The 24,930-nt window shown below is 33.4% G+C and overlaps 1 protein-coding gene and 1 long non-coding RNA gene across 2 annotated transcripts in view; one reads left to right on the top strand and one right to left on the bottom strand.

Annotated features, from left to right (window-relative positions):
- Positions 1 to 745, top strand: part of LOC133200359 (uncharacterized) — a 40,465-nt gene extending 39,720 nt beyond the window's left edge. Inside the window, exons 3-4 of the long non-coding RNA XR_009722916.1 lie at positions 49 to 118; positions 605 to 745. This is a non-coding gene — a long non-coding RNA (uncharacterized LOC133200359). The remainder of the gene's footprint in view (positions 1 to 48; positions 119 to 604) is intronic.
- A 4,853-nt stretch (positions 746 to 5,598) lies between these two features.
- The window catches only part of LOC133200334 (uncharacterized), a 35,517-nt gene continuing 16,185 nt past the window's right edge, over positions 5,599 to 24,930 (bottom strand). The window contains exons 4-8 of the mRNA XM_061336152.1: positions 19,233 to 19,718; positions 10,743 to 10,997; positions 10,105 to 10,344; positions 7,241 to 7,362; positions 5,599 to 6,960 (exon numbers count right to left, since the gene is read on the bottom strand). Coding sequence (XP_061192136.1) covers positions 5,689 to 6,960; positions 7,241 to 7,362; positions 10,105 to 10,344; positions 10,743 to 10,997; positions 19,233 to 19,718 — 2,375 coding nt within the window. The 3' untranslated portion in view covers positions 5,599 to 5,688. The remainder of the gene's footprint in view (positions 6,961 to 7,240; positions 7,363 to 10,104; positions 10,345 to 10,742; positions 10,998 to 19,232; positions 19,719 to 24,930) is intronic.

Below are 24,930 nucleotides of genomic sequence, written 5' to 3' on the forward strand. Positions count from 1 at the left end.
GTTTCCCGTTTTTCAAATCCATGATATTCTTTTTTCTACAGCATTCAGAAAATGTTTCCTGGATTTTCGTGGATGGTTATGGGAGTGATGGAGTTACAGAAATGGTGGGGAAAGAAAAGTTAGTACCTGTACATTTATTATAAATAGTAAACAAGAGTATTAATTTCTCCAAAAAAAATAATTGGAATATTTCATCTATCTAGTTAAATATTTTATTAAATGGGCAGTAAATGAAACTTCTAAATTTAGAATGCAGTTCAATTTATAATACATGTATTTCTATTTCAGATTTTGTCGCCCGCGTGGCGCAGTGGTTAGAGCGTCTGCTCTAGAGTCGCGGAGTAAGGAGTTGATCCTTACGTCGCGGGTTCGAATCCCACTGTGGGACGTGGAGACCGGTCCTTCGGATGAGACCATATAAACCGAGGTCCCGTGTCGCAGTAGGTGCTGGCACGGAAAAGATCCCTCATTGCTCAATGGCCGTACGTGCCGAGTATAGGACAAAATTTGCAGCTCTCCACCGGCAAGTGGTGGCGTCTCCATATGAGTGAAAAATTCTCGAGAGGGACGTTAAACAACATACAAACAAACAAACAAATTTTAGATTTTAAAAGACATGTAAAATGTCACATCATAAACCCGCATGATTTGGGAACTGATGTAGACACAGGACTGAATGAAGGAGATTTTGATAGATATGTTTCAAGTGAAATTGACAATTTGATTGCTTCTTTCTAATCTTCAATGTAGATGTTGTTATAGTATTGTGTTTAAAATTAAAGATATTTTATAAACAACAAATTGTGTTTACGTGTTTACAAGCTCTTAACAGTTTTTTTTTTTGTTTTTTGTTTTTTTTCTTTTCTATAAAAGATAGAAGATACAAGATATTTTGTTGATAATCCGAGGCCCAGGAAGATACATATGAAATAAAAAGTTCAATTTAAAACCTAATTCTTTTAACCAAAGTATATATCCTCTGCTTGATTCTCTTTTCTTTCCTTCATCATTGCCCTTGTCTGACTGTCTAATTATATATAAAATATTTCATATAGAAAGGAAAATACAAACTAAAAAATTGGTTCACGGACATTCATTTGCATTTTATTACTATATATCATACTTAGACAAATATTTCCTATATACTAGTATACAGAACGTTGAAATTAATTATAGCTATCTATACTTCTGGAAATGGGGGGGGGGGGGGTTAAAGTTAGGAAACTATAACAAAGAAATGAATTTTAAAATATTTTTTTTGATAGTTGTGGTTTATTATCCATAATAATTACAGTTAATTCTGTTTTATCAAATTAATGCAGGTGTTTGACAAGCCCCCGACCCCCCCCCCCCCTCCCGGTTAGCCCCCGGACCGTTCCAACTTTTTTCTCCTACATTATCTTTCAATGCCACATTTGTGACAAAATCCTTATATAAAGAGCGGGGTGGTAAGATAATTTATCAGAAAAAAATCAAAACGGAAGGGGGGTCGACAGGGAGTGTTCCTGTCCTCAAGCATCCGTGTTTAGCGCCCAGTTCAGTTTATATTGATATAGCTAGTGGTTCTCAGATTGCTTTTCAAAACAAGCGTCAAAAGATTCATCTGAGTATGATAAAATCCTCTAAAGTATCAATAGACTGTCCTTTCAATACCAATACCCATAAAATATCTGTAGCAATTGATTCAGAAAGACATAAATTGCTCAAAATCATGAGAAATAAGCAAACTGGACATTCTGGTCATTTGATTTCATTCATAAATAGGATTTGAATCGGGGAAAAAGGAGGAGGTGATCTCTGTCCAATGGATTAATGAATTATGCTTGACACATGGAAAAATCAAAGATGTTGAATTATGAAATGAATGTATTCATTTTTGGTAATACATAAAAAAAAACAGTACATACGACAGCAGTGCAACTAAAGGAACTCATAAAAAATCAATCTTCGTAACAGCAGGTGCTTCGACATGAAGCTCTGGTTATATACACTGTGTAACTCAACCCATTTCCCTTTTTTGGTCTACGGTACAAATTATCGAGCCGGGTATTTTTGTCTTATGTTAATTCATTTCGATCATTAATTACAAGAAGAAGACCATGAAAGCCTCAATGAGTCTTTTTGGATTACCCATTAAAAATATTGCATGCAAATTCTTTTGTTAAAGTGATCTAATAATTAACATTTTTAATTGATGGACTACAATGATTATTTCTTAATCGTTAATAAATTCTCTTTAACTAGAGTTTAAAAATCCCATGTAATGACAGACCTGATCTAACAGGACTCCTGACAACGTTGGAACAGGTTCTTTTTTCAGTTTGACTTGTATATATATAGACGAAGTTTTGTTCAGATTTGTTTTACAATATGAATTAGTGTATAAAAATAACTAATCATTACAGTGAAACTGTACAATAAGGAGATCTTGAGGGCATACAGTTTTATATCTTTAAAACTAATGTTTTATAGTGTATATTCTTATTGGCGGATTTAAGGGGCCTGGGGGCACAACCCTATCACCTAACTCCTAAAATGTCTTAAAATTAGTTTACATGTATTCGTGCAAATATATATAAAAAGGAAAACTGTCGGAATATTGAGATGTCTTAATATCAGCGTCATTTTCCGTCTGAAGGTGTCTACTTTTGTCTGAAATCCTTTTAAACCCGAAAAAATGAAGAAGGTTTATTTTTTTAACAGGTAAAAATTTGATAATGAATCTTTACAATGTCAATATTTAGTGACATCGTTCCTCATCACAAACTCTGACAAAAGTCGCGATTTTAAAGTCTGTCTAGAAAGCTACAGTTTCATTTGTTCCTAGTCTTGGATTGAGAGCCAAAATTGTGCGGAGAAGAAAATGTTACAGGGAACTTGGTTGGTCATTACAGTACGAGTCATTTGCATAGGAAACGGAAACACATTGTAGCATTCTATCTCTTATCTATATCTTGATCCGCAATTGCGCAATGAAAGACAGTGACTTTGGGAGCGTGACTCGAATCTGAGAAATATAAGTAGATAGGCCCAAATTAGAGCCTAAAGACAAACAGATAAGTTTGACCAGACAGAATTTTTTCTGATAAGAAATTCTACGCATTATTTATGCTAAAATGTGTTTTCTTTGCAGTTGGGAGTGTAACTAGTACTATGAATTCTAATTTTCTGTATAAATCTAAGTTTTAAAATCTAAAAGAAGAGGCCCATGGGCCACATAGCTCACTTAAGCAAATTGACTAGGAAAAAACGGAAATCAGTTCAGTATCTCGGAGGGCATGATTTGTTCAAACTTGAAACTACACTGACTAAGGATGCCTACATATTTTTAAGCTACTCGCAGGTTTAGAAGATTTTTAAAGAAAATTTCCTACAATGTACACGTTTGATCTTCTATTGTTGCCCGCGCTCTTCCCCCGGGGCATGATTTGAACAAACTTGAACCTACACTCCACATCAATATGACTAATCATGACATTGCTGGATGAAGATTTTTAAAGATTTCTTTTAAATATTACAGTGTACTTTCAAAACCTTAATTGCCTAATGTGGCCCCACCCTCACCCTGGGAGTGACAATTTGAACAAACTTGGATCTACACTTCCTAAGGATGCTTTCATACAAATATGACCATATATGATTTTGTTCTTCTTGAGAAGAGGATTTTTAAATTGTGCTACATGTGTGTTTTCCTAGAATGTAAAACTGTCATCGGCCATTGTGGCCCTGCCCTATCGTCTTATTAGAACAAATTCAAATCTACAATTAGTTAAGGATGCTTCCACATTAACATGACCAATAGTGGCTTTGCTGTCTTGAAATAAAGAATTTTATAGTTCCTTCCTCTATATTCCTATGTAAAAAGTTGATCGCCCATTGTAACCCCACCCTACCCCCGATGATTTTGATTCGAAGGAATTTGAATCAATACTACCTCAGGATGCTCTCACATTAAAACATGTATGATAATTCATGGCTTCGCTGGTTTTGAGAAGATTTTCAAAGAATTTTCCTCCGTTTTCTTGTCTAACATTCTGATCGCCCATTGTAGCAGCATGTGAGTCATGATTTATAAACATAAACCTACTTTACTGTTGTGGATTTGTATCCCTGTTGTATCTGCATAGATTTAATGATAATGATAAAACATTTCTATAAATCTAGATCAATATGATAAGCATAATAAAGAATGTCGGTTACTATGGCATTCCAAATGGCCCATGTTTGTAAATCATTTTTTTTTTGGAGTTGATCATGCATTAGCGAATCCAAAATGTTGAAAGCATTATTCAAGGAGACATACATGAATTATAAATCTCATAAAAAGGAACTCATATTAAAGTAGAGTTGAAATCATTTTATTTCAAGTGTGAAAGTACATGAATGTACACACTACGTAGCCTGATGATTTACATCCATTTTCTTCGTATATATTTCATGAAGAAGAATCACATTTTATAGTAAATATACAGTATATACTTATATTTTGCCTACTTTTACTTTTGATAAGCTCTTATAACACTGGACTAAGTTGAAAATATACTTTACATCCTTAAGTAAATTGATACAGACAAAACAAAATACATCAAACTTTGCCTTGCTATAAAATGATTTTTAATTGATTACATTTGAACGAAAAACATCGAAGTGGACTTCCGTTTGCAGCATATCTTTTATATATATATTTTTTTTATCAGAAGACATGGCCGTAGGAACGGGGGGGGGGGGGGGGCACGGGGGGGGGCGTGCCCCCAATGATTTTGCCGACATTATAGAATACTATAGAAAACTTAGCTACTATATGCTTGTGCCCCCTCAATAATAACGTCCGATGACCCCCTTTTTTTTTTTTTTTTTTTTTTTTTTGCTTGTCAAGGAATTTTTGGTAGGTGATAGTGCCCCCAGTTGAAAATGAAAATGTTTGGCTGTGCTCCTCCCCCCCCCCCACCCCCCTCAAACTGAAATTGCTTCCTACGGGCCTGGAAGACAAGATACTTTCCTTCCGTGCCTTTGTCATATGTTTGCATTTACATGTATTCACATTGCCCTTGGGCGTCTTCTGAAATAAAGTTTGATAAAACGATGACATTCTAACAACCAGACTATGTTCTATTGTTTTAAACCATAAAATACATCTTTTGTGTACAAGTACCCAGTACACGGACACCAACAGACATTCTATACAACATATTTCAGATAAACATGATTTAAGTTAAAAAAGTTTTGTTAACGAGGGTAAGCTCAAAGCACTTAGTTGAATGAACATTCGAACTAAATATATCTACAGTGTTGCAGAGGTATGCTATGACTATTTTACAAGTGTTTAAATACCTAGCTATAAGGTAATAATGTGAACTCTTCAGTTCTGAAAGAAAGATACGAATAATTCACTGAATCTAACATCGATTTAATTTGTCTGTCAGTTTTTTGTCAGTTTATCATTTATTTCCCAATGTAACGAATTTGAAGCTCTTGAACGACACGATTTTGCACGATCCTTAAATAAACTCTTTGAGATTACTCATGTAGTTATATTGAAAACTTTATAGCAACTTGTCCAAAATTGATTTTAAAAAAAATAGGAAATATATACGTGCTATTATAAAGTTTGGAGAATACACGAGACACTCATTCCGTCCAAGAATTGGTATAGAGGAGATGTTTTTAATGTTATTATTTTGCGATCATCTACATTTTCCAATATCTCGTCAGCTCTTTTGTATTGATGAAATGCTGATCAATGATTGAATGCAAAGGACAAATCATTTCTTGATCATCTTTTGGAATATCTTCCTCTGAAAGGAAATGGCCTTTGATATCCATGGCAAGTAGTTGTGTATCGTCCAACCGACACCTAAAGCCTCTTGCAAACAACAGCTTTCTGTGAAATTTTCCTGCAAAATCCTTTAATATATTTTCTACCCTTTCTTGAATTAGTTGAGTTTTATCCCTTTCCAAAATACAACCTGGCTTAGGGTGAAATATTTGAAGTTGTATAGATTCTTTTGTGACGGATAAAACGACAGTGTATCCAGCAAATGAAAATAAAGTAGCGTTTTTGTAGAGGCATGGTGTGTCGTGCGTTTTAAGCACTTTCCAATTTTTTTCTTGCATACAAGCGACAACAAGACGAAAAAAGAAGAAAAAAGGTAGAAATGTAAATTGATAAATGAGAACAGATGATTTACTTTCCGATCGACGGATAAGATCTGGGACGACTGACTCCATTTCTTTTCGGTTCATGCATGGAACATAATGGGATTCTTTACCAACAACCAGTAAACCAAGCCTTTGCATAAAATTGAGAAGTGACTCCTGATGATATTCAAGGTACCGTTCTTCATGCTTGAAAGCGCCCAATAAAATTTTGTATTTCTCATTCTCTCTTTTCAGTCTTTCAAGTAGTTCTTCGTCCTTACGTTTCCAAATCTTTTCTAGAAGTTTGTTTCTCAAATTTCCACTTACATAATATTCATCCCAGTCCTCCTCGTTCCCAGGTATACCCTCGAAATGTAGTTTGTCTGTGATGATATGTTTAAAGGCGTCAATAAACCATTGGATATCAATAATCAAGCGTTCACTGAGACCAGCTTCGTTGAAATAGAGAACTTTCCCAGCATCATGGTAGTATCGTAGCATATCTAGCTTCTCTTTTGATGATTCATTTGAGCTTTTCTGATAATCAGCAGTAGTCTCTGCAACCTTTGTTGTTATTTTAGAGATGTCAATAATTCGCTTTGAATGTTTTTTCTGGTTGATTTCTATTTGAAAGAAAAACCATTCTTTCGGAATACTTTCTTTCCATCGTTGATGACAAGCGATGTCGTAAAAGCTTCTTTCTAAATCATAAAGAGGTAAGGATAGCTGTGTACAATGAAATCTATCTTTTCTGATATACTGTGATAAATTAGATCGCTTAGGAAGCTGATTTCGTAGACTCTCCATAAGTTCATCCTTGTCCTGTAATAATAAAACCTGGTTACCGGTCAATTTAATTTTCTTTTATATAGACTGACTCTTTTTTTATCTTTTCCAGATGAAATTAATTAGCCGTCTATATATCTCGTCTTAAGATTTACCAGTTTTTTTTTTTCGAACACAAGTACAATTTCAAGCTTATTGCACAAAATCATCCATGATTAATGTCCAAAATCGCAAAACAACGAGGAATCTTATTGTTAAGATAAATTTAAGATAACTTGTTTGATAAAATGTCAAGAGTTTCCTTAGATATGCTCACTTTGAACTGTCTGCTTCCTTCCTCCCAATGAGTCGCTACTATTAGAACTACAGGCTTTGGGTCGTTTTCATTGTCGGAACCACAGTAGGTATGTATAGACTTCAGCCAGAATACAAAGTAGTCTAAAATATATTAAATGCAAATATTCCAAATAAAGTTAAAATAAGAAGTTAAAATACATTATTGAGTTTTTAATACAAAAAGTTATCAATAGATATGCAGTCGCAATTTAAGGACCTAGTCTATAGCTAGGACCTAAAGTATGAAACCAGAAGAATTAATTCGATAATTTTGGTACAGATTTGATGAATTATTATCTATTATCTATGCATAAAATGTATAGTACTCTATGTGTCTGTTTATGCTGAAATCAACTTAAGTACTATTTATGTCTTTATTGATTGATGATTGTATATTGTTTTAGGTCCCATTCGAGAATTTTTCACTCATATAGAGACGTCACCATATACCGGTGAAGGGCTTCAAATTTTGACCTTTACTCGGCCATTGAGCAGTGAGGGATCTTTATCGTGCCAAAGCCTGCCGTGAAACGGGGCCTCGGTTTTTAAGGTCTCATCCAAAGGACCCGGAACTTTCACTTCAAAGTGCCGAGCGCATAGTGAAAGAACAGTTGCTACCCATTTTTTATCGACTTAGGTCAGTCGCGGCCGAGATTCGAACTCACGACCCCCCCCCCCCCCCCGTCACGGAGCGAGTGTCTTTATTGACAATAATTGTCAAATTTGGTTATTGTTATTTTTGGGGATCCAAAGTACCTCACATAGTGACTTTATACATATAAGTGGTTCATTTATTTAAGGGTGAATTGTCAACTGCATTGTTTAGACGCATATATATGTATATTCTCAAGTATCACTATTATATGTACTTTTTTTAGAAATCATTGACAATGAAATAAACAACCTAGCTTATGCATTATACTTCGCAGCGTTGAGATGGCAAGGGAAGATGACTTCTTAATTTTTTGCCAGATTTTATTTAAAATAGTAATATAATTAGTCACTTTGGTATTATCAGTATATTGATAACTTTAGGTAAGATTTTTCCCCCCAAATATATCGACTGTCATAGGAAAAGTTTGAACTTCTTTTGTAGCATTTTATATGTATTAGCAATAGTTCAACCTTGTACTGATAATATTACTTGTATAGTATACGTAGAACTGGATAAGAGTAGAGATTTCCATGCCCTGAACAAAATCATGTCAAGAGAGGTTTATAATTTTTATGTTTTATTTGCATCTATGCAAACAAAGAGAGAAAGGAACGTGTTTTGTTTTTCAAGTCGCAACTAGTGAAACAGTATATGAATCTTTTTTTATTTAAAAAAAAATGTGATCATCACATCGACGAATCAAATTTATTTCGTACACACCAAGAGAGTTTATGCAATATATATTTCATACCTAATAATAAAATTAAGTTTACGGACATAGAAAAGTTTGTCGATCTTACACATTTTATTGAAGAGTAGCATTTTCTATTGTTTTCTTAGATCAGAATTGTGGAAGAATTGGTGTTATAAAAATCCGTTCGTGTAAAAAAAAACAAACCCTGAAATATATCATATATTCTATTTATAGTCCCTATATAGTCTATACAAGCACAATCGGTTCATAACATTACATATACACATGATTTGATGCCATATTCCCCAGAGGGTTAGTAAGACTCCATCGGCGATTGTGACTCAAAAAAAAATTTGCAAATAAGACTATCGCCTCGCTCAATATCGATATTTTTTTCTGGTGAACATCAAACCATGTTAACCACCGAAAGAGTCCACAATTGTATAATATGTGAAATAAGAGACGAGTATTTTTTGGATAGAAGAATGATATTTGTTTTGAATTTAACTCGACAAATAAACAATAGAATTTTGAAGAAAAAAAAACCTAACCGTTTGAAGAAGACAAAACCTGATGATTTTCTGAAATATGTCATTCATACATTAGAACTATCCAAATTGATAAGGAATGCAGGGGTAGCCTGTAAGGTGGGGGAGTCGGGAAATGTCTGGTACTGCATCGGTAGCCCAAAATTAAAGAGAAAGTGGAAACGAAGCAGAGGAGTTACAGGAGACTTAAATATATATATATATATATATATATATATATATATATATATATATATATATATATATATATATATATATATATATATATATATATATTCCGACGAGTGTGAGTCTATATGTAATCTCATACTATATAGTCTGCTTTATTTGTCTTATCAAAAGTTTAATATTATATAGTAGTTTATATTAAGTTTTATGCCCCCTTTTACAAGTGAAATTTGAGGGGACTATAGGTTCCCTCAATTTAATTAAAATCAGACTTCTTAGACCTGCATTCTTCAAAAGAAGCTTCTTGTGTCGAGTGTATATGACGCAGACCTAAGAAGTCGGAACTGTCTATCTGTCCCACTTTGTTGTTATTCTGAACTTTTTTCTCTACAGGGTTACAGATATAAAACTGAATTTGATATGTGAGTGTAGATTTAGAAGTCATTTATAAAACAAGACTGCATTTCTTTCCTCTCACAAATTTCTTGTTTAAAGGTAAAAAAAAAAAAATAGCGTTAACGGAAAGCTTCATTTGATCATTTTGAATGAATAATGTGCTTACAAAGAAGTATAGAAAAAAAAAGAACCGATGGGAAATGGACAGAACAGTCAATAGTTATACATCCTCTTCTGACTTGTTTCAGTACCAAATCTGCATGTTTGTAAACAGTTAAAATAATTGACTGTTCACATGCTCATAATGAAATTACGTTTGAAAATTTCGAGACATGGAGCAAAATGAAAAAAAAACGTGTTTTCTGTAACAATACATGTAATACCTCCATATGTCCATCCAGAGAAAACGCTTCCATCTTGATCACATACACTTTTATCCACCTTCTGGTCAAGACATTTAGAAGCGTCCAACACCACAACATAGAAAGCTCTCCTGGTCAGGTAAATCTGGTGACAGGCGTAGTATGCACACTGTCCTCCAAAGTCAAAGAAACTCAATGTTTTTGCATCCAGATTTTTAGCATTATTTTCTAAATTTTTTTGGTCTTCGTATTTTCTCCTTGCTGAAAAAAATGACCAATAACATAAGGCAGTATTGCTTGATGGAATAAAAATACTACAGGCATCATTTTTGTTACACAAGCAAGCATAAGAAAAAAATATATATTCATATTCAGCAAACAATAAAATACTAGTATTATATATATGATCAGCATTACTAACATTCGAAAAAGCACAACTTAGATTCAGTCAATGTTTATGCTAGACATTGAAAGAAAAAACATTTCACATAATCATATTTTTTATATGTAGAAATATAAGTACAAATTAAATCATTCGTAATTTTTACGAAAATGCTTATTGATACGCATTCCAATTGTGAATTTATGTTTTATTTTTAATATGTGCTCTTCTTCTTTAATGGTGGAAAATATAAAATAATTTACTTAAATTGTATAACCTTTTAATGAATTTGTTTCATCACATAATTCAAATATTTCCTCATGCACTTCCAATCCCTCAGTAGATTTAACTTCCTTAATCTCCTCTTCACTACAACCAAGGAGACGTTTAAGTAGCGTAGTTTTCCCCGCCCCAGCACATCCTACAATCATCCCCCGGGCATGGTGGACCGTCTGTGTTCCTCTCTTAGCGTACTCCACATACCGCTCTCTGGCCTCCTGGTCCCATTTCAGTATTTCTCTAGGGACTCCCACTGTATCATTAAAAAAAAATCAGCAATATAAACTAATAGAGCAGTGAATCAGAGCTTAAGTGGATTATATAAATTATAATATTTGTCACAAAACAGTGGCATTTGATAGCTGAATTCTTAAAACTTAATTTCCAATTTAAAGAGAAATAATTTGAGTACCTAAAATTATATATATAATTTCTTTTAACATAACTTCCTCTTAATTGCTCTGCTTTATTTTGTTTGTATGTTCTACAAATTGGCCATATTTGTATTGTTTGGTGTCATTTCTCTTCCCGTGATGTTCTGGCCAAGTGCGTATTATAACATTTTTTCCCCCTCTTTGTGGTCTGTTTAAGTAGCTTTTTACAACAAACCAATACCACAACATTTTGTGCACGATCAATTAAAAAAAAATAACTATGGAGGTTCCAACACCCATTTCAAACTGAAACATTATACATTTCAATGATATTGACTTCTTATCCTTTGAATCAACGTACTTCCATTGCAAAGTCTAATTCATAACTGGTGTAGTTTGTTTTGTCCTTTACCCTTGTTTCAAATCATACAAGCTTATGCAATGACTTGAAAAATCAGTGAACCAGTGATAAAACTATATTTTTTTGACCGGTACTAAATCTCTCGTTAAGTAAGGATGTAAAAATTTTTGAATGACAACTTTTCAGTGTAATCCCTCTAAAATTGTTACAGTCATTCATATTTCTCTTTTTGAAAATTGGTGTTATGATACCTTCTGACCAGCTTTTAGGAAAACCGCCTGATGATAAAAATAACATAATAAATGAATGCACTGGATATACTATGAAAATATTATTCTCAATAAAATATTCATTTAATAGATTGTCAAGTTTGATAACACGAGTTATCTCCTCTGCTGTTATTAGGCATGCAGAATTGTCTATTTCTAAGGGTGTCGACGGGAATGTATTGAAAGTTGACTTGAAGACAGTTCTTTAAAGTAGAAATCCGACAGATCCGGTCCTTGTGACACGCTTCCTTTCTTTTTGCGGAAACTGCGATAGAATTCTTTCGGATTATTCTTCCTTAATTCTGTATTCCATTTGATCTCCGCGGTAACGGAAATACTCTCATTTAACTTTTCTTTTATACCTTTCATAATTTTCCTTAAAGGTCACAATACATTTCTGTAAAAATGAGTCCGTGAGCTATTAAACAACTTTAAAGTTTTACATAACTTCGTGCATTTGAAATCAAACCAAGGTTTATTGTTGTATTAACGAAAATCAAACCATACATACATGTAAAAGGAAGATATATCGGCGAAGATGCTAAACTAGTACTTGACGTTCTTGAATACTGTGAAACAGAAAATTCGAATGGCATTTTACTTATGTACTTTTCTTAGACTTTAAAAAAAGCATCTGTCTCAGTTAAATGGAATATTCTTTTTCAAGTCTTACAAAAAATTAATATTGGTAATAGATTTATAAAGTGGACAAAAATTTTATAGACAAGCCCAATGTTTAAGATGAAAAACAACGGTTGGCTCTCCAAAACTTGCGAAATGACAATAGGCATTCGGCAAGGATTTCCTATTTTCGCTCTCATACCTTTTTGTCCCAGAAATTTTGGCTATTAAGGATACATAACACAAAAAAACTTTTGATGCATAGATTGATAAAACATTCTTTGACTGATTTTGAATAGAAATGACATGCATAACAAATCCCTAAAATATAAAGAAATCGTAAGATTTCTTTGGTGCTTAGATAAGCAACTTTTTGCTGTTTTCTATGTAATTCTATACTAATATTTTTTTCACATTATGACCAAATCTTACAAAATTCTCCAACTTTACCTGGCAAACATTATTCAGGTTACCTATTTGAATATAAATCTATAAGAAATATCACGGATTTCTGAAAAAAAGATTTAGTTTGTGTTATTTATCCTTAAGATAAAATGTGATAAAGATATAAAAGGTATAAAAATCAATAATTGCGAAAATAAAAAACAACATGCGGACGATTTAACTGAAGCTTTAAAAGACGAAATATCTATGAAACGTACTCTGGATAAATTACAAGAATTTTGTGAACATGCAGGATGAAAAATAAACATACAGTGTACATAAAATAGAATGCATTCTGTTCGGGGAACTAAAAACATGTATACTGAACTCTACGGCATAAAAAATCACGAATAAAGTAGTAAGATGCTTAGCAAGTTTCATTGGACACGATAAGGAAGAATGTTAGTACACTAAAAATGGGATGAAAATCTATCACGATATTGAGAAACTTTTTTGAATCCTGGAAAAGAAGAAAATTGCTATATCTTAACTTACATGTTTACAGACAGAATAGAATTAACTAAAATGGGATTTCCATGCGTAAAAAAAGAAAATATTGAATTATAAGACATTCGATGCGGAAATTTTTAATAAATAACATTATTACTATTTAGTACATGTATCTGTTCATAATTCTGTGTAAGTATTTAACATCACATAATCCAAACGCTACATCTAACACATTGTCAGGTAGAGATATATGTACTGTAGTACATGTATGTAGCTACAAAGATATTTCTTTTCTGAGCAATTTGCAAATACTTCTTTTTTGACTAACACATTATTCATTTCAATATTAAAAGGTAGTCTCCATATTTGTATATTTTTTGACTCCATACATATTTTTAGAGAGAGAGAGAGAGAGAGAGAGAGAGAGAGAGCACTCAATGTACATATGCATACATATGCACGTTCTTTAAAGTGCTTCTTTATTCTGAAAAATACCTTGTAAAAATGGAATGAACCACTTTGATTTTATTCCATACTTCATCATATCGATATGCACAATATATTAGACCAACCCAAGCGTGTGGCGTCTTTTTTTCAGATTAATACGCGGGGGTTATTATTGACAAGAAAAACAAGTCTCCGAATAAAATTACACCGTTCGCAGTTCAAGATAAAATTTTAAAAAAAATAATAATAATAAAAGAACCCCTCTTTGATACAGTAACATGGAAATGTGAACAACTACAACAACAATTGGGGGGGGGGGTGGCCTTTATAAGTGTATATAAATTATTCCATACAATATATCAATTTAAAAGCAAGTGAATTTTCTCAGAAAAAAAATTAAGGGGGCGGGGCTACTTCCCCTCTCCGCTTTGATTCTACTCCTTAATGATAGATTATATATATAACTGATGGTATGTAAAGACTGGTAAAAACGTAGGTTTCGACATCCCGCATTAGAAACTATTAGGCATAAACACTGAAACTCTGGTCCAGTGGTTCTTGAGAAGAAGATTTTTAATGGTTCTTCCTATATATTTCAATGTAAAACTTTGATTCCCTATTGTTCCCCATCCTAATCGAAGGGGACATGGTTTGAACAATTTAGAATCTTCACTACCCCAGAGTGCTTTCACAAAAGTTTCAGCATTTCTGGCCCAGTGGTTCTCGAGAAGAAGATTTTTAAAGATTCCTCCTGTACATGTCAATGTAAATCATTTATTCCATATTGAACCCCTACCACCCCCCCCCCCCCCACCTCTTGCAGACCAAGATTTGAACAATTTAGAATCTATTCTATCTCACGAAGCCTTCTAATAAGTTTCAGCTTTTTTGGTCCAATGGTTCTTGAGAAGAAGATTTTTTAAAGAAAAAGTACGCTGTTTCTCGATTTACTTCTCCTTATATTTAAGATGCCTTCTCAAAATATTACAAATCTAGTGTTCCTAACAATATACATTTATTGCGTGATCGTCAGGAAAATATGCGGATTTATTTAGCCCGAGGGAAGATGATGCTTTCACCATCATGTCTTACCGAAACAAGCCAAATCTTTAAAAACAAACTTTTAAATTCGGCACCGCTCTCAAATTCACTGTCAGACTGAAACACTTTACTGAAGTCACTTTGACACTTCACAGACAATTGTCATTTCTTGTTTTTTTTCTAAACATCCTTATTATAAAGAAGACAGCTTGTTTCTTCAGTATTTGGCAGAGGAAACCTTTCAGCTATTTTAATTTTGTGAAATCTGCTGCTCGCGGAAGTTTTCCTTCAACGAATGATAAACATGGCGGGAAAATCCAGAAGGTTTTCGAAATGGTTGAATATGATGAAAAGCACGACGACAACAGAGAAATATGTTTTATGGCCATGTCACATGAATGGATAAGCATTGTATAGAATAGATATAATGAGGTTTGATAATTCTTTTATTCTCAAGAATTTGATGACCGTGAAATATGTAAGGAAGAATTTTTGTCAATACATGACTTAAAGAATTAATTATTAAAAAAAACTCACACCTTTTAGCTTTTATTATAGCTTAAACATGACAGGTGCATGACTGCTGGTTATGTTTCTATGTCCGGCAGGTGAGAATAAGTATCTGGCAATACGATCGTGCATTGCCAATTCATTCCAACATTAGGAATCATTCATTACAGAAATCATTATCTATGTTTTCTTTTTGAAATTACAGTAGCTGTCCTTTCAAGTGTTGTGTACAAGTATTAGTAGCGTCGAGAAGGGGAAAATTAAAATTAAACAGTAACAATTATAGTTACGAAAGGTGAAAAATCCAAACAAACAAAAACAAAACCGAAATAAATAAAGAAAGAAAGAAATCAAAGGACAGGTGCATTTATAACCGCTTTTGATTAAGTGTGATCTACTTGTAACAAAAAATAAGTTGACAAAAAGTATCAGTTTTCATATACGGAATAAATTTTTATAAGACAACCCTAAGATATCATTATGTGCCTCTCTTTCCTGTTTCTAATCCACTAGATGAAATCCCGCGCAAGCGCGGGGAATTGAATTTATACCACTACCGACAGAAAATATATTGTAGTTTTCTACTGACAGCCTACAGGCTTATAGCAGGAACAAATACTTTGTTCAAATCCCGCAGGAAGTAGATTTACCTATCCACCCCAACCCCCGTTTGTTGTGTTTGTTTTGTTTTATTATTTTTTTTTTAACTTGAAAAATAGCAATTTCATTAATTGACGTTTATTGTGAAACCTGTTATACTATGTTATGGATATTGTACTTCAGATGCTCTTATTTCATTTCCGTCAAGGATAAAAGCAACGAATATGCACATTTTACTAATAAATTGATGGGGGGGGGGAATTCACAGGTACTTGGGTCTTGGTTTATAAATATGTTTGTACCTTATTGATATGTAAAAATGTATTTTACTTTTTTACCTATCAATAATAGGTACATACATATTTATAAACCAAGACCCAAGTACCTGTGTAAAAATTAGCTTTTAACGCCCTATGAATAGGCTGAGTATTTGATACAAAAGAGTAAGCTGCAATAATGTAGCTCTCTCCGATTTTTTTTTTTTTGTTTTTTTTTTTTGATCTGATATTTTCTGGCCTCTCTCTCTCTCTGCCCCCCCCCCCCTCCCTTTCAAAAAAGGAGAGGGCTACATTATTGCAGCTATAAAAGATTGTATTCAGAAATTAACTGTGCATTGATTAAAGCGGAAAATATTACATCTTTAATTGTATTTGAACAATACCTTTTTCATTAATTAATCATGGCCGTAGGAACCGGGGGGCACGTGGGGGGGGGGGGGGCAATAATTTTGCCGATATATAAATTACTATTGCTTCCTACGGGCCTGAATTTTCTCTTTTCATGTAAGCAAGTTTATTACGAAGAACAAATTTTACTTCGGGTTCGTTGCCACGATGCTCTCAGTAAGGAATATATACAAATTTTACCGATAGATTTATTAGGAAAACCTACTACATACATGTATATGTAATAGTCTTTCGACATATAATCATATTCACAACTTATAGTGTTATCAGTGATTTACCATTATTTCAATTATGACCATTTACACAAAAGCTTTTTTTATGGTCATGTAGCTATAAGCGCCTTGTTTTTTTCTTAACATCGGGCTCGATGCTATATGATGTTCTAGAAGCTTCCGTCAATATAAAGATCGGTGAATGACGAAAATATTTTGCACATTTCCCTTTTTAATCGGTTATCACAACTTATTTCTTTTATATAATTTAAATCGAGTTTTGATTGAATAATTCAGTGATGACGTTTTCTGTAATAAATAAACGATTGCTTGTTGTCAGTTTCATTAAAAATTGCCAGTAACCTAGATCCGCCAACCGGAAACGCCACCTTACTCACGTTTTAGCTATTTCATGGCTGTTTATAGAAAATGAAAGTAGACTTTTAATTTAATGTACGATACTTACTATGCGAGTGAAATTTAAATATAGTTTACGGACATCAGCTTGTAGCTAGTGTATTGTTAGAGGAGTAAGTAAGAACTCTGGTGCACCCGTTTCGGAGTTTATTTGCAAAATTTATTAATTTATAAGTATAGATATCAAAGGCAGGCGAAGAAATAGAACTGTATCATCACTGGAAACTTATTTAATAAACAATTTTTCAGCGTTTTTAAAGGAAAATGCACTTTGAAATAGAAAAAAAAATTATTGATGATTTTTTATGAACGAATTAAACTTTTCGAAACAATTTAAAACACCATGGCGTGCCTGGATTTTTTTCCCATTAGAATTCATCGGTGATACAGGGAAAACATGGAGTTTTATTTGGGTTGGATGTCCCTTTTTCTCCAGGACATTTGTGTAGTTTTCTTATATTTTAATGTACAAATGCTTTATATATTTTATTATTTGACCTAGAATACTAAATATCAAAAGAATGCTTAGTGTGGAGTTGTACAGGTAATATTTTCGACTGAATTTAACCCGTTCCCAGATCCTGTCCAGACACACACACACACCCCTCCCCCAATCCCTTTTCGACATTACTTGATTTGCTCTTAGAGAACAAAGCCAACTTTCCTTCAATGCATTTATTGACAATTTACATGTAATTACTTGGAAGAAGAAATCAAATATTGTCTCAAGTTTATACAGTTATTAAGGTTATTTGAATACTTTTAAGAATATTTTGAAACTGAATTTCCCGCACGCGACGTCATTACGTCTTTAATGAGTAACATCAACGTTGTTTTGAAGCGCCTTACTAATATGCCCATAAAGTAGTGAAAAATGATATAATTTTAAAAGTTATGTATATTTGCATTCAGAAACTGTCGGGCTATCAATATTTCAAAAAATTCATTGTGTGAAATTTTCACCTTACGTGTCCTTTTCTCTTGACGGCAGGCATTTATCAATGTTTGTTTGCATTAGATAAAACTAATAATACAAGACTTGCTGCTTACTTTACATGTTTGGGCGGTACATTTCTGTTAACAATGATATTTTTAAGAATTAGATACACCCCGCTTCCTTGATAAAACTTCTACCATTTACATAACACAACAATTATAATATGTGGCTCAATTAAGTACAGCATACATATAGCAGGCTTTTAAGTGCATGGGCCATTTTTGAATAAAATATGTCTTTTCTATGCATGTAAAGCAGTGATACACCATCATAGCAAAAGTATTTAAATATCATGATTCAAATAACTTGGAGGTAGCTGTTAAGCTTTATACAAATAATACCTTTCATGAGGTCGATCAATAGATATATCGACATCAAAGAAAAGCATATTGACCTATTTGTTATATGTTTTCTTAAAAGGTTCATTTGTTACATTTCTTTAAGAAAGATTGTTCAAAATTTAAGGAAACAAATCTATTATTAGAAAGTACCGGTCAATCCGAGTATTTGCTGATTAACCACGTTTACTGCACTCGAATTTTGATAAGTTGTAATGAGAGCCGACAGCGAATCACGTTCATTTTTAAACGTTGCAACATTTTACTACTCTATTACTAGAAAATACAGGTCTATCCGATTATATAATATTTATATTTAGAAAGACCTTGTATGTCGGCATTTGTATCCTTTGACACGTGATATCAAAGGACTCGATGAAAAACCTCATTACAATGTATAAAAATAAAATAAATGAATGCCACTTCTAACACATAGCGTATGAGGTTACAGCCATTGAAGGCTGCATACTTTTCGATTCATTCGTACAAAAAAAGGGAATTAAAGAAACAATTCTCTAAATGTTAGAGAATTGTTTTAAATTTTAAATGTTGGTAACCATATACATTTGTATTACATGTAGTAGAAAGGATAAAAGAACCTTTTTACATGTTATTCTTTTTACATAAACTACATGTATATATCTATAAGATTGTAGCTATTTAGGTAAAAAACTGCTAATAAACTTTAGAAAAATAATATTTTTAAAGCAATTCTACTCACAACGTTTAATGGTCCTGTCATGAATGCTCCCGTCAGACATGGTACAGTGTGTGATGATGTCCAGCTGTAGTTTGTCCACGAAGGGGTCGTACATCTTCTCCGGTCTGCCCGGTATATACAGACATCTCTCTCCCTCACTCCTCTTATACCACCAAGACCTGCAGTATTCTGATATCACGTCACGTGACGCCGTGGTCAGAAAAAAATCCAAATCACTGCCCTCCACTAAACACTCCGTCACAAAGGCGTACATGACGTCATGTCTGATATCGTCTGATTTAAAGGTCATCACTCCGTTATGTGTTTCTGTGATTCCATCAGGAAGATCTACCAAGCCGTCATCAGTGATATCAGTGAAATATCTCTTTCTGATTTCGTCCCTTGTGATTCTGTGTGATTGTTCATTGAGATTCAGTTGATATTTCTCAGTTAACAGTAAGCAGTACAGTAGACATCTGACTTCTGATGAATAGGTATGGTATTTAGCTGAAATGAAAACAAAGCTTTTTTTTTTGTTTTGTTTTGTTTTTTTTTTTTTTTTTTTTTAGAATAAACAGCATTTCAGTCGGGATTAAAGAAATGTATATATTTACAACTATTGGCTGTTTACTTCTTTCTCTATATATAATTCATAATTAATCCTTTGTTTTTTGGAATTTTACATCGTAATAAATGTTTTGCACGAATTTTCTTTTATAAAATGTCTATTATGCATATGATCAATATATATAAATATTTAATTAGAAATTCCTTTATTATACAAAGAGTTAAAGATTAAAAATATTGCAAATTCATGGACAAAAATCGTGGATTTAAGGATGTACAATACCCAACCACCAAAAACTCCTGTCGTATATTTTTTTGTTTTGTTTTGTTTTTGTTTTGTTTTGTTTTGTTTTGTTTTCCTATAATTTATACAGGAATTTATACACTATATATGTATTCACATTTTGGAAAAAAAATTCTACTAGTACTATTTGGACAGGAAGCTACAAAAATTTACCTACCTTTGGAACGAGAAGGAAAAAAATCAACCAACAGATCATGATTTTTTGGGGGGTGGGGTGGGGGGAGTCGGTAAGCCAAGTTGCTAAAATTTGTTAAGCCATTGACTTAAGCATTAAAAGCAAATCAAAATAATTTGGTAATGGAAAACATGATTATCACCCTTGGTGTGATCTTTCGTTACGGAGGGGAGTTTTGTTTCCGGGTAGGCAGGTGGGACAGGTATTTGTGTTGGATACGTTACATCATCGATATGCCGGTCTATCATAACTGATTGTCGGTATGCACTCTTCAACTCGAAAATTACCGAATTAAACATGTTAAAATAAAGTCGTAATTTTTTTTACCAAAAAAAAAAAACAAACCAAAAAACAAAAACAAAAAAAACAAAACAAAAAAAACAACAACAAAAAATCGTAACAGAAGAAAATATCAGTGGATAAAGCTTATCAGACGATGGAAGAGATATGGATCTCTAATAAATAAACACGTGTACCTGATCATTACACGTCGGCATTCTGAATGACACACCAACTCTTTCCCTTATAATAATCTTAAAGAGCCCACTAACTTTTTGGGTACAAAACACAGTTTTATGTATGACGTTATCAGGACGTTACTTGATGAGATCAGGGACAAGCAAAAATGACTCACATAAAGAAATAAAAAGGAGGCTTATTACATAGACTCCTATATATCGATGGAAAGATAAAATTTTAATTTTCATAAATATCTTAGTATAATACATTGATCAATTACTAATAGGGTGTATTTTACACATGAAACATTAGGGATATTGGGTGGTTTATGCATCCATTTGCAGTATACCTAAATGCATTTTTAGCTCCCTTGATCAACATACAGTGCAAAAATCTGACAATATACGAGGGTTGTCCAAAAAGTTCGTGGACAATGGCGTTTTTGTCAAAACGAATGGTTCAAGATATACTTATTGTATACCAAAATATTAGTTATGAAAATCCAAATCAGAATAGTTTGGTTTTAATTGTTTGAACTTAATATTTTTGTCAAAATCGCGGTCATTAAAGGTCGCCGATAGTGAGCACGGACCAGGGTTAAAATGCCATAAACTTTTAAATAAAGTGTTCTGATTAAAATGATTATTTTCTTTATAAAACGAGTCAAAGCTTAATAAAAATTAAATGTGTCGCAAATAAAGCGGCTGTCGTCATTTTCTGATATGTTTAGTATCGCTTACTAAATAGACAGTGAGAATATTAAGCGAAAACCGCAAGAAGTATATTTCAAAAATTGACAGAAAAAGCGACGTCAGCCATCCGAAGGAGACAGCGTCCAATCATACAATTATGTTTAAATATGGTTGAAACGAAGTCAGACACAAAATATTTATTCAAACAACTTGAAATTATTGGAATATATTTAGTTCATTGATTTGTAATTGGTGTATACGATTTTTCAACGGTGTGTTAAATTTCGGAGACACATTAAGAAGTGGAAAATCACTGTTATTTGATGAAAAATTGGATATCCCTATTCATTACGTTGTTATAAATCTAGCGCTGTCGGACTGGGCTATGCAGCCTGTGTATACGAAGTGTTCATATTGATGACGCTCGTAAATTATCGTGTATTGTTTTGAATTTTAAAAATTAAATCAGTTATACATAGATAACATTGCACACACTTGGCAGTTTGGCATAATAAAGAAAATAAGCGTGTGTCCTTGAACATGCGATAAAAATTCAAAATCCATATTCTTGGCGTTATCGTGAAATTAGCGTTACGTCAGACTGGGCCATGCGGCTTGCATATACAAAGTATTTACACCTATAATGCTCATAAAATAGTGTGTATTGTTTTAATTTTTTATATAATTACTAAGTCATGGTCTATTTTAAAATATTATTGTACACGTTTGCCTTTGCGGACTTTATTAAGAAAATTAAGCATTTGTCCACGAACTTTTTGGACAACCCTCGTACGTTATGTGCATTTCACAGAACAAGTCCTAAGGTTTTCTTTTTATGTACTTTTAGGGTACATTTTCCAGCTTTTGAAAGAGCGTTACCTGCTACTCAAAACATGCAATTCTACACATGTGAAAACCGGATGTTTTGAAAGCTACCTCCCACTATTAAAAGGTATCACAAAAATTTATTCTATTTTTTTTTTTTTTTTGTTCATTTAATGCTAAGATAAGAATCTACTTTATACAAATAAAAACAACAAGAGGCCCATGGGCCACATCGCTCACCTGAGTAACTTTGGCCATGCTGTTCATTACCAGACTTCCCCCCTTGTAATACCTATTGTGGCCCCGCCCTACCCCAGGGGTCATGATTTGAACAATTTAGAATCTACACTACCCCAGGATGCTTCCACATAAGATTAAGTTTTTCTGGTCCAGTGGTTCTTGAGAAGATTTTTAAAGATTTTTCCTATATATTTCAATGTTTCCCTATTGTGGCCCTGCCCTACCCCTGGGGTAATGATTTGAACAATTTAGAATCTACACTACCCCAGGATGCTTCCACAGAAGTTTCAGCTTTTCTGGCACAGTGGTTCTTGAGAAGAAGATTTTTAAAGATTTTTCCTATATATTTCAATGTAAAACTTGGATTCCCTATTGTGGCCCTGCCCTACCCGTGGGGTCATGATTTGAACAATTTAGAATCTACACTACCCCAGGATGCTTCCACTTAAGTTTCAGCTTTTCTGGCTCAGTGGTTCTTGAGAAGAAGATTTTTAAAGATTTTTCCTATATATTTCAATGTAAAACTTGGATTCCCTATTGTGGCCCCGCCCTACCCCCGGGGGTCATGATTTTAATAATTTAGAATCTACACTACTCCAGGATGCTTCCACATAAGTATCAGCTTTTCTGGCTCAGTGGTTCTTGAGAAGAAGATTTTTAAAGATTTTTCCTATATATTTCAATTTAAAACTTGTATTCCCTATTGTGGCCCCGCCCTACCCCCGGGGGTCATGATTTTAAGAATTTAAAATCTACACTATCCCAGGATGCTTCCACATAAGTTTCAGCTTTTCTGGCCCAGTGGTTCTTGAGAAGAATATTTTTTAATGACCCCACCCTATTTTTGTCTTTTCTTGATTATCTCCCCTTGTAAGAGACCTTGGCCCTTTATTTTAACAATTTAAACTCCCCTTTACCTAAGCGTACTTTGTATCAAGTTTGGTTAAAATTGGCCCAGTGGTTCTTGAGAAGAAGTTGAAAATGTGAAAAGTTTACAGACGGACGGACGGACAGACAGACAGACAGACGGACGGACGACGGACAACGGGTGATCAGAAAAGCTCACTTGAGCTTTCAGCTCAGGTGAGCTAAAAAGGATGCAATTTTCATGTAGACTTCCTATAAATAGCAGGCAAATCCCTACCCGTCATGCTTCTCTCTGGGAAAAGCTCCCTGGATTAGTGGATTTAATACAAAATTGTGTTTAGCTACCTTAAGAAAAGGTTTGTACAATCAAGAAAGCGTCTTTTTCACAAACATGGGAAGAAATTTTGTGGATTTTCTCCGGTTTAGCTTTAGACTGAATTCAATCATATCGCAATTAACGCTAATCTTTATATTACCCATGAGAGTGATGCGAGACAAATGATGTCAGCAGTGTTGAAGGAAGGATCCAAAAGCTTTTTACAGATTTCAAATTTTATTTTCAGAGAACAAAATGAGGCCTTTCAATTTCGAGGGCGGGGGGGGGGGGGGGGGCATGATTTCAATATCCTTATCAATGTAAAATAAAAAAGGAAATTAAAATAAATGTTGGAATTTGTAACCCTTAATTTGATGTTAGAAAGTATATTAAGTATGTCACAGGTTATTAATTTTACCCAATTTCATTGACCACGCAAGTAGTGCCCATTTTAAACACAGGACAGGTTTTTTTCAGAAATATATGTCTAAGGATGTATGCGGGGTGAAATGGGCTGATTCACGTGTTTTCAATGTGTTTATAAACATCTCGAGTGCACCCCAGGAAGTAGCCTCCTATGCCCCGGAAAAAATAGTTCCTGTCAAAAACGTTTATTTATTTACAAAGTACATAAAATTTACTAGGCACAGGTACCAAAGTTGTAAACACAGGCTGGAAGAAAATTAAAAAAAATTCTCAAAAGAAAGAAAAATCAACTTGATATGTATGGAACTACACATGACTACATGTAAGTTCATTTTGATTGGTCAATGAACGGTGTGATACCTGAAATATGCAGGGTATGGGGTAAATCGCGGTGTCTGAGAGAGACTTGCACACTATTGATTCTCCTTAGATTCAGAACTATTTTAAGGTTATCATTCAAAAAATCGCTAAATTCCAAGATTAATTTCATTTATTCTAAATTAAAATTAGAATAAATTCCACATGCAACAAAAAGTAGAAGAAAGCATGGTATAGCAAAATAACTGATCATATTTAAGGAAATGAATGCTATAATTATCAATGACATACGAAGAAAACATTTGTAAAAGTACTTTTTTTCCTCCTCCCTAAGATTCTGCCATCAATTGTCTCGAATCACTCTTAGGGGAATATCGATGATTAGCGTTTATAGCACTTGCACTGAGTTCGGCTCAAAGAAAAATCGGAAAGGATTTCTTGGGATATTAAGACTTCAAGACATTTACTTGGCTTTGAATTGGGTCTAACTTAGTCAAATATGTGGATTTTAAAACTGCGTTCGCATAGAT

Source organism: Saccostrea echinata, unplaced genomic scaffold (genome assembly GCF_033153115.1).
Source record: "Saccostrea echinata isolate AGI-Se365-2 ecotype Australia unplaced genomic scaffold, CSIRO_AGI_Sech_v1 ptg000038l, whole genome shotgun sequence".
Taxonomy (NCBI): Eukaryota; Metazoa; Mollusca; class Bivalvia; order Ostreida; family Ostreidae; genus Saccostrea; species Saccostrea echinata.